Raw genomic sequence first — 11631 nt, forward strand, 5'->3', positions numbered from 1 at the left:
TTTTGCCCTGTTTCATTCCTCTTTTGTGTTTTGTTGTTATTTATCTCCATAGAACAAGCAACATGGGAATAATTTAAGCTAAATGACTTGAGTGATATATCACTACCAGGCTGTTTGTGTGTGGCAGAATTGGCTTTCACCCAGGGAAACAATTATACAGGCACGTAGAGCTTTCCTTAAAAGCTATTTAAAAAGAGAGGAATAGCAACAACATAAACCTTTACAGTGGTAGAGCTCACCTAGTTTAGACACCTTTAGGTTCTACGTCCAATTTTAGCCAGTCATCCAGGATGTCATCCGACAGTCCCAGGAGAAACTACGACTTCTTCGTACTGGTATATGGGATTTCGCTACTTCAACCACTTATTTCATTTCAGTGTTTTTAGCAGGTTGCAAGGCACTTGCATTCTCCCAAGGATGAAGAACTTGGGTCACTACAAGCAAAATTCATATTGATCTGAGGTTGGCTCAAGTGACAAGACTGGAGAAACAAAATACACAGGCGCCCGTGCTTGCATGCATCGCAGGCACACACACCAATCACCCCTTATGAAGAGTCAGGTTTTAATTAAATCTACAGATAGCACACAAATCCTTTTCAGGCTGGATAATTATATCATTGAGTCTTTAATAAGGTTTCAGCAGAGGACTCTAAAAGGACAACGGCTGCTTACTACTTATTTTGAACAACAAGAGTTCCTCTTGGCAGAAAATGTTATGGACTAAATTAAGTACAGACATTTATCCTACTTACCATTGCCACCTGCTTCTCTGGATAAGACAGCAGGACTTCTCCGTTAAAGACAGGAGTTGTGTTGGAGTTGCTCTGCACAGTGTTGGAGCAATAACTTAACTATGTCAGCTTCTTAAAAACCAAGATATTGCTTCAAGTTTGAATGCAACGCTACTTCAGCCATTGAAACATCTAAGCATAACTTTTCCGACAATTTTAGCTCAATAAAATTTAGACCAGTGACCTGAAATATGAACTTTCATGCATGGACTTATCAATTAAAGAATTCGAAATTATTCCCTATTATATTCATGTGAGGACAGGTTGCAAACAGGCCATGCAGGTCTCCATCAAGTTGTTGTCCAGTATCTGTTTTCAGTTGTATCATTTGAAATCTGGAATCAGATCCTGATATTGGTACATGATAGAGAACAAAAATTCCCCTAAATTTTTGTATTAATCTCTCTTGATTCCTACTGTATTCCACTTTCTACTGGTGAATAATACCATGTAGTTATGCATTCTAAGCTTGCTTAGAAAATAATAAATTCCATCATTTTAAACCAATTTTCCTATTTCATTTAAAGATATTAACAAGAGAATAAGCGACCTATTTTCAAATTATATGCACTTCCAGTAACTGTTCCAATACTGGTCCCCAGGCCCTTATCACCAGAATTAATTTTAGCATCTTCAGGTAATTAATGAGAATGGCACCCTTGCTAGAGGATGAGACTTTTCAGCTGCAGTGACTATCAATTCCTCTTCCTGTTTTTCATTTCTTCTACGTTTTGAAGGACCTCGCAAAGCACATTTGTTTTAATAGCATCTGGCTAAAGAAACCCTGGTGGCAGAGCTATGCGCCACCTCATAGGCAATCGTACCACAGTGCAAGAAATGCTAAAACAAAACTTGTGCCACCTCAACCAAAACAAAGGAAAAAGTGATCCTCCCCAGACAGAAAAAAAGAATTTGTGTAAGGGGAGAGGAACATCTTTACTAACACCTAAGTATATAAAAAGCAGTTAACACCCCTTACGAAGACAGAACAAAGCCCTAAAGACAAAAAAGTGCCTCTAAAAAGATTAAGTAAGGGAAGAAAATGAGAGACAATACTAATTGCTATTCTGTCAGCAGATGGACAACTGTAAAGGAAATATTTGAAATATCAGAGACTTCAAAAGCTCTCTTGTTTATACCACTTTCATTTCTTATACGTATTATATCATGGCAGGTCTAGCAGGGAAAAAGCCTAGCTATCAAAATCAAAGCAGCTTTTAGTAAAGAGGCTGGAGAAAACAATTAGTACGACTGGTTCTGAGGAAATCCTTCGCATATATAAAACTGAACATAATTAACCTATAGTGAAAGAAAAGGAAAAATATGCTATGCAAAAGGTTTCATTTTACAAAACAAAAAACAAACAAACAAAACACAAAAAAAAAACCCAAAAATATTTTCCTAACATTTTGGTTTGCGAATTATAATTGGAGTTTGCTCCTCTCCAGATACGACCTGTAGCCTGCTCTGCTCTGCTCTGCTCTGCTCTACTCAGTGCAATGTGCCAGCAGAAAAGCAGAATGGGGTAGAAAAATCTGTATTCAGCCAAACTTAGCAGCGGAATTCCTTTAGGATCTCAAAAGTGTAATTCTGCTGTTCTCATGTGTTTGCAAGAAAACTCTAAAATTTCACTGACCTAAAGTTTCCCATCATCAGAGGGTCATGGCAGATCTGGGCATAATAAGTGTAAACCATTCCATTACTAGACATCGTAGTCTGTGTCTCTGATCTATCTTTATTTCTCTATTTTTAAACTGTGTGCATCACAGTGGGTTCCAGTTAACCTGACAGAGTAGCAATATACAGTTAGAGCAGAATTGTAAAGTACTATCACTGGAATCTACGGGTAACCTAGCTTCATACCAATATGTGAAAACAAGTGATGCTCCTTTCACAGAGGTGACAAATGATCGCACACCTCAGTCCAGTGTTGACTTTGTAGTAAGTAGGTGCAGCATGACAAAGTGGATGATACATTTCCAAGATAACAATTCCAATTATTGCTGGGCAAACTACTAGGATTTTAACTATAGGGTTCATTCCTTACTGAGAAATTGCCATTTGCTTCCTACTCAGTTTTTTTTATATCAAGGAATTTGCAATGAATAATCATCAAGTCTCTCAGGCTTTTGCACAAAATTTACATCAAGCTACCTCTCCTTTAGAGGCCTAGGAACTCCATGAGAGACATATCATAGAATCATGGAACCACAGAATCTTCATGGTTGGAAAGGACCTTTGAGATCATCGAGTCCAACCAAACAACCTACAATCTCTGCCACTAGAGCATGCCCTGAAGTGCCACATCCAGACGTTTCTTAAACACCTCTGGGGATGGTGACTCAACCCCCTCCCTGGGCAGGCTGTCCCAGTGCCTGACCACTCTTTCACTAAAGTAATTCTTCCAAATATCTAACCTAAACCTCCCCTGACGCAGCTTCAGACCATTTCCTCTGGTCCTGTCATTATTCACCTGGGAGAACAGACCAACACCCACCTCTCTCCACCCTCCTTTCAGGGAGCTGTAGAGGACAATGAGGTCTCCCCTCAGCCTCCTCTCCTCCAAGCTAAACATGCCCAGCTCCCTCAGCCTCTCCTCATATGCCCTGGTCTCCAGACCCCTCACCAGCCTGGTAGTTCTCCTCTGGACACGCTCCAGCACCTCAATGTCCCTCTTGTACAGAAAGACAGCTTGATGTACAGATGTACAGCTTGATTAGTGTTGGGCACAGCGCAAAGGCAGTAAAGGAGTGCATCAGTCAAGACTGACATAAAACAAAACCGGGATTCAGGGGGGCCGATGACAGCTGCTACACTGAAGCTTTTACTGTCAGCTGCCCTTGCCCAGGGCTGGACACATCCCCAGATTTCATCCTTTTCCTTTCCCCAGGCTCCTCAGCCTCCTTGATAATTGTCTCCTGAACAGTGACCAGGGAGGGAGTAACTTTCACAACCTCTTACAATCTGGCCTTCAGTGAACTGAAAATGTCTACAGGCACTTAGTGCTCATGTGCACACTTAGAGCTGTAGGGTTTGAACATCTATACTAAGCCGGTGCTTGAAGTGAGGAGGGGCACTAGAATATACCTCTTACTTCGGGCAAGCATTTCTATTTGCATTGGCTAATCCTTCATGTTAAGGGCATTTATTTCACTTCTGTGGCAGGCAGGTCTGTCACAGATCCCTCTGAGCTCTGAACTCAGCAGGAGTTAAGGGATCCCACCAGGGGGGATGTCCAGGACTGGAACTCGGCCCTCTCTTGCTGCCAGATCAAAGTTACAAGTGCTGGGTGATCCAGCCTCCTGGTCCAGCTCAAACTCAGTAGGAGCTGGGAGGAGGTCTCGTGGTCATCATACCAGAACTAGAAGCAAGATGTCATCTGATAAAGGATCCAGATCCTGCTCCTGCTGCTGTCACCGAGCTCCCACTGAGCTCAGGACTCAGCATGACCAAGGAGACAGGGCTCTCAGACAGCTCTCCACACCCACCAAGCACGTGTTCCAGTGAGAGGAGCACACAGTCCTCAGAGGCAACAGTTTTCCTCTGAGGACGTTACAGATGTTCGTGCCAGCTCCTGTTCAGCTCAGAGTCACATGCACAGAGATGCAAAGAGTCAAAGTGATCAGTGCTACAGGTTAGCTTTGGCTTTTCCTGCTTCCTCTGATTGAGGTACGGCAAAAGGAAGGGATTTACTGAACAGCAAGTTACAAGCCACCAGTTGTTCTGCCTGGCATTTTGCGGGTAGGTGCATAACAGTTAACTTCCAAGGTCCAGATAACATCCTGGTGATCGCTGCAGCAACAGGGTGAGCCCTTATATAGACATACAGGTCATCTCCCAGTCTAGCCTCTCTTGAAATACCCACTGGTTTGCGTTGTGTTTGTCTACTGGATTCTGTCATGCTGCTTTTGAAGGGGAAAGCTGTTGGCATATGTTGTGTTACATGATCCATCATAAGTCCACGTAATGTAATCGTGGATGTGAACCTACAAGGTTTTGTTTACACCCTGCATGCAACCTTTTTTTCTTTAGATGACTAGAAGAGCTATTAAACTGATAGTGCATGGCAAGCCTCCACACGAAGGCTGGTATAAAGTCATCTGTGTTTAGTAAACTGTGTGTCTTGCAAACTGTTATACTGCAGGCTAACATGTGTGAGTATATCTATTTCAGGCTTAAAAAGCAAACAAACAAACAACAAATTTGTGATACTGTGCCAGGGTCTCCAATGTGGTTGTCTTTCCAAAAATCCTAAATGGCTGCAGCAAATGTTTTGGAAACCAGAGCGAATCGTGTAAAGTTCTGTTGCATTTTATATATAAATCACGCTTATTTGTATGTGGAGACTATGTTTTTCCTATTGATATCATTTCAGAGTCATTGTCTGTTTGAGTTAAGAAATATTTCTAACGGTCTTTCTTGATCCCAAGAACTAGAGGTTAATGTACGTATAAACACCAGCTCGTCAGCCTAAGGAAGATGTAAAAGGAAAGGAGTGGTTTTATACTATGTAAGTGCCACAGCTGGCTCTCCTTAGGTAACCAGAGGAGAAAAAAAAAAGCAAAAAAAGCGACTTTGGTAAAGAGCAGGGCATGATGGGATCTGAAGAGAACTTACCCCAAGAGGACTCATTTTGCAGGAGAGAGGAGCAAACATGTTTATTGCTGTCTCCAAACTCAGGTCACCATGAGGAGCTTCTTGTATATGATATCCATTATTTCTTTCCTATGAGCAGTATAGTCTTATTCTCTGAGCTGACCTGCAATTAAAAAAATTAAGGTCTTTAAACTAGTGGTGGCTAATTTACCAAGTAGCCTGATGAAGAAGAGGTCACCCATTAGAAGTGTCTCTCCACCCACAAACAGAACAGCCCCCTTCTGAGCGTTGCTCCAGTACTTCCAAGTTCTGGGATATAAACAGATTTTTTCCCCAGGCATAATGGGCTATGCTTCTCCATCTCCCAGTCTACACTCCCTGCCCCAGACCAGGAATCCATGGCCATCACCCTACATCAATGCTCCCAGGCCAGCCCACGTACCTGCTGCCTGCAACCTGGCCAGTCCAGGTCTCTCATCTATTCCCTTCAATCACGTACCTCTTCCTCACTCCTCCACGCATCCCTCAGTCCCACAGCCGCCCTTCCTGACAGCAATCCAACAGAAGGGAAGCCATCAAGCTGCTCCCTCCCTCAAGGTGGACACTGCCTATGTCCTGAGGGCAGCAACAGGGGGGTCAGCAGTGGCCGTGAACTAGCACAGAGCAGGTCACAGCTGGATGAAAAAATGGCCTGTGAAATGAGTTGGCCCACTCTGCTTGTTTTCCTAGAACATGATAGATATAGATGTATTGCAATAGAAATAGATGCAGATATAGATGATATAGATAAAGTAACAGGCATCTTTATGATGAATATAAGCTCCAGGTATAGGTACAGTGATTACATTTTAAACTTTGATGCAAGTTACCATCTTATCTCATTTCTGTTTACAGCTCCAACGGGAAATCAGTTTCCTGGGCCCAGAATGAGAAAAGCAGCAGAGGAGCACACCTTTGGCAGCGGTTGTCAATCCACATCAACAAAAAAGAGAACCCCAATCAAACTGCAGTGATCAAGCCTTTTTCTAAAAGCACAGATAGTAGCCGACATAGTAGCAGCGCTACATTTCCAGAGGCCAGTGCCAAAACGCTTTACGATGTTTCGGAAGCAGAAGAGCAATACCCAGCTCAGTACCGACCACAGACTCCCTCGCCTATCAGCACCTTGAGCCACAGAACTGCCTCCGTTAGCCGAACAGAAGATGAGGCCCCTACCTTCCAGTCAGAGCCTCCTCAGAGAAGTAGCTCCTCTCAAGGGTCCCTGATGGAGCAGATCAGTAGCGTGGTTACTCGCTTCACAGCCAACATCAGCGAGCTGAACTCTATGATGCTTTCAACAGCCACTCCAGGGACAATGGTGGCCACTCCTCTCTGTTCTTCATACCTGATTCCACGGGAAATCCAGCTCCCTACAACAATGACCACGTTTGCAGAGATCCAACCGCTTCCTGCCATTGAAGTCAATGGCGCTTCGCAGTCAGATAGGAAACCTTCAAATGGCAGCGTCAAAGAAGGCACTTCAGAGACCCCATCAGCCAAGCAAGACCTTGAGGAGTTGGTAGCTTTAACTCCTCCTTCTCCTTTTAGAGACTCTATCGATTCTGGAAGTGCATCTCCCAGCTCACCGGTTTCCGAATCAGCTCTCTGTATCCCATCCTCCCCAAAGTATGACACGCTCCTCATCAGAGATTATACTCAAAGTTCTTCTTCGCTGTGAATGTAGTTCAAGACAATGTTGGATCTCAACGACTACAAGCAAGTAGTGAGGGGACAGCCAAGCCTTCAAGATCTCCAGTGTTTATGCAGACAGAGTGAGAGGCGTTGGGTCATCTTGTGAGAAATGTAGAGGAAGAAGAGGAATTACTTGAGAAGTGGAAACATCAGATTAATTATGCTGTTTTAAAGACAAAATGACTCTTGGCAGATTATCGTGGCCTTAAAAAAACATGGGCTTTTCAGAAACACTGAATCTATTTTTGAGGGCTTATAAGGAGTCTGTTAAATCAGTTACATACCAAGTGCTTTGCTTTAGTATTACAACGAACCGTGTGTACAATATACGGGGAGGGGGGGAAACTAGATTGTAAACAACTGTACAATGGCTTGTTTGTTTACTCTGATTCCTTACCCAGAAGTGAACCTTGATCTTTTATCAAGAATAGAAGACCAAACATTGAATGTACATTTTCTAACAGACTCAAATCTGGGACCAACCTGTCAAGCTTTCTTTTTTTTTCTATGAAGATCTCAAAAAGCAGTAATGTATGTTCGATAACTACCAAACTTTTTGCTGAAGCGTATTGTGTCCGTGATGCGTTACACGTGGATAACACTAAGCTGAGGCTTTGCAGTGAGTGACTGCAATATGGAGGGCTTTACAAGTGACTTCTCAACCTACACATTTGTTTATGAAATTCTCTTCTACCAGTATCAAAAATTCGATTTGTTAGCATTGGATTCACCTTCACAGCAACAAAACCCAAGGAAGATTTCCTGACTATTTCACCATGTTGCCAACTAATAATGAAGTAGCAAAAAATATTTTCTGGAGTACTGTTTTGTAATTCCCTTATCAGGGCAAGTTGTTGAGGTGAATATTCTCTTTCTAGCAGCACTACCAAGCTATATTATAGCTGTACTCCCTACTGAAATGACTACATTTTTATGGATGTTCTTATGCTAACATTGCCAGTTAAAATATTTATTCGGGCTCCCATAATCTGTGCTTGTAAGGAACAGGTAAACACCCTAAGGATTTTCTCCATACTTTGAATGACAGCATTTTAGGAGACCTATCTGGATTATGATGAATGCTAACTGTCAGTGGAAAGGTTGTTGTAATCATAATTCATATATAGGGAAAAAACCCTGTGTCAAAATCTGCTTAGAGGTGATTTAGCTACTCTTTAATAAGCAACAATTTTAACTTTATTTAGCTGCTGATGCCTTGCAGCTATGAACTGTGACAAAACGAACAAAAAAACAAACAAACAAACACAAAAAAAAAAAAGAAAAAATACTTTCAAAGCAATACAGAGTAAAGGTTAAAACAGAGAAGACCTAATGAGATATGAACCAACAGAGTCTTTCTTTGTTTCTTAGCAACTCACAGAAGAAGCAAGGGGATTCCTCATATTTTTTTCCTATATCAAGGTAGTACAGTTTAATGCACTTCATACTGTCACAGCACTTTTTTAATACAGGCAGGGAAGAGTTTTAAAGTTTGAATAGAAGCTAAATAATTTTTGATAGGTGTAGTTACATAGAACTTGTAAGTCAGGCCCTAAACGCACGCTGTATTGGCTCTCTCCTTCATGACATAGCTGTCCTCAGGTGCCAAACTTTTATGGGTTAGTTTTATTTTATTTAAGGATAGTATGAAGTGGTGAACAATGTGCTTCAATTCAAAGTTGAGTTGATGTAGCCTTATATAGAAGACAGCCTCATGGAAGGGAGCCTTGAAATAAGGCTGCTATGTTTCATTTTCAAAACCTTTAGATCTTACTTATTCAAAGATAACAAGCATTTTGCAATCAAAGTTCATACCTCCTTTTTCTCCCTCATGTTCAAAATAATAAATATTTGATCAAAAAAAACCCAAAAAACAAAGTAAAAAAGAAATCACATTCACATACTTTAGCAAAGAGCGTTTTCTATTCCTTTGGGAAGCTCGTTTCACCATTATTGCTGCACCCCAACTTGCTGCTCAACAACATTAAAATAAAAGGTAATAGATGGCTGAATCCAGGCTAACACCTCACAGAGGTACTCTGGTGGCTCTGTACGTCCTGCACAAGGCAGCGTTATCCAACCGCAGTCTGTGGGCATGCTTGTTTTGCCAGCTACGGTCACTTACTAGCTGTGCCTATAGCACGAAGCGGCAGGTCACAAACCAGCTCTACTCCAAAAGGCAGGTAGGCACATCAAGTCATGACTGTAGGTCCTTGTTGCTCATATGTAGCTCTTGCTTCCTCACATGACTGATTAGCAGAGACTCCGTTTGTTTCCAGACCAGAGCTTGGTTTTGCCCTCCTGGGTTAGAGTATTAGCATGTCTCATCGTTCCCCACCTGCCCATGACTTCAGGAGAAAGCATCTTCTTTCATAGGTTACAACCCACATGTCAGGGAAGGGCATGTCCAAGCAGTCTGGGACACAAACATGCTCATTTAGGGAGTCTGGACCACTTAAATATTGTTCATGGAAGACTTATGATAATATATGTTTCCCATCAGTGCAATATTGTTTTGATATACACAGAGCATACTGAGATAGTGAATTTCAGTTGAATTTCAAAGGGATTCTATTAATATCTGTTATCTTATACTTTAAGTTGTTGACCAATGTCATAATTAGGACGTTCTCCATCTTGATCTTTACCCAGCCTTTTAGGTTCCCGTTTCCGTAGTGTTTTCTTATGTTGGTGGACAGTTAATATTAACGTATTCCTGCTAAAATCTGTGGGCTTCACCCCACTATGAAATAATCAACAGTGGAAACAAGGATTATACAGAAAGACATAAAAAACTTCTCTTAAAAACAAAATCAGTAAAAAGGAGTGAGAAATAGAAACTGACAAACCATGACACAGCATAAATATACCTCTTCTGCTCCCAGATTGTAATTCCGCACAATCCTGGCCATAGCTATTGCTCAGAGCTTCTTGACAACTCTCACATATCATTTCAAGATGGTGTGTGTATATATATATGTGTGTGTGTGTGTGCGCGCGCGCACATGCATACGTGCACACACACAAACCCGTCAATCTAAACCTGAATACATGTTTTAAGAGGCTAAAAAACTAATATTACAAAACCCGAATTTTAAACACTTTTGCTTATTCTCACTTCGGGAGGACTCTTTTGCATTTTTTATATATCCATTAGCCACAGCAGAAATTTTAATTGCACAAGGAACCAAGGACGGGCACCGCTGAGATTTTACCTCCCAGTTGTCAGTCTATCTTTAATGAAAGATAAGTCAGCCTTAGTGGCATTTAAAGAAGGCAAAATCCATTTTAATTTTACAGGCTGGAGTGCCCCAGTGTCACCTCATATGATATGTCTGGATTTCATCAAAGGTAGCAAAGGTTTTTTGAGGAAGAAGATAACAATTATCTAATAACTGTAGACAAAACAGCTCAGTGGGAGATTTGCAAGACTGGAAAGTACTTTGTCAGTGGGTTTGACACAAGAAAAAAGACAATTATGCATGGCAGACATTATGATTTCATTACGCTGTTTGTATGCCAGTCTCTGTTTAGGACATTAAGATATAAAGGCAGGGGTTTTCAGCCATAAAAACAATGGTTACAATCAGGAACACTTTCCAATCTAACTAAAGAACGTGCAAGTACCAACTGAATGGCTTGAAATTGCCTTCCAATTTAGTGCTGCTGCCAGAAAGGGAATTAAAGGAGTTGAAACTATTGTCATTCTTGACCACAAAGACCTCAGAAAATCACTTGTTTCTTTTGTGCTTGAGGCCAACCCTGAAGAATGGAGGTGTGACCACCTCTGGAACCTGTGCTTTTGAAATAAAGGAATCGCTCTGGCAGGCCGGTTGGGAAGAAGTGTTAGCAATACTGAAGAAGAACTGTATTTTTTAATTGGCTCTGAAGAATAATTGCATGACTTTGGAGATGTGCTTCCTTGTACTTCTGTCTGAACATTCGGTGCCTAGATTCATACAGATACCTTAGACCAGAGATTTTTAGACCATGGTCCACAAAGCACTTGCTGATGTTTCATGAAGCCTGGTTGATCACAAGGTGCTGGCTTCTTCCACTGATTTCCAGCTACAAAAGTGAATTAAAAGTTAAATGCTAAGTAAAAATTAACTGTTAAAAGTTTTAAAAGCAAAAAAAAAAAAAAAAGTTAGCTGCTTGAATGTTTATTCAGTTGCCGCGTTTGCAAAAGGAAAACTTCGTGATCAAAACTGAGAGAATAAGATCTCCAAAGAGAGTAAATGGGAAGGCCAATCCATGATTCAGACACTGGGTGATAGTGGAGTTCACCTGGGGATGTTTTCCTCAGAGAGACCAAGACCAGACTGAAAGGCAGCATAGCTGTGGGTGTAAATTCTGTAGAGGAAAGTGTGCAACTGTGCTATTCTGCTTAATACATCATTTATGAGGTGAGAGGAAAAAACATGACAGCAACAGACAGCATTCCAAAAATGTTAAGTCCTTAGGGAAATCAGAGCACTATGCTCAGGATTAATAATGTGACCGTGACTTTC

The 11631-nt window shown here is 41.4% G+C and overlaps 1 protein-coding gene across 3 annotated transcripts in view; it reads left to right on the plus strand.

Annotated features, from left to right (window-relative positions):
- GRM5 (glutamate metabotropic receptor 5) overlaps positions 1-7106 on the plus strand; it is a 280202-nt gene extending 273096 nt beyond the window's left edge. For all 3 annotated transcript variants that reach the window (XM_054188162.1, XM_054188163.1, XM_054188164.1), the window contains one exon: positions 6284-7106. In XM_054188162.1, the coding sequence (XP_054044137.1) occupies positions 6284-7106 (823 nt within the window). The remainder of the gene's footprint in view (positions 1-6283) is intronic.
- Positions 7107-11631: the final 4525 nt, after the last annotated feature.

Source organism: Rissa tridactyla, chromosome 1 (genome assembly GCF_028500815.1).
Source record: "Rissa tridactyla isolate bRisTri1 chromosome 1, bRisTri1.patW.cur.20221130, whole genome shotgun sequence".
Lineage (NCBI taxonomy): Eukaryota > Metazoa > Chordata > Aves > Charadriiformes > Laridae > Rissa > Rissa tridactyla.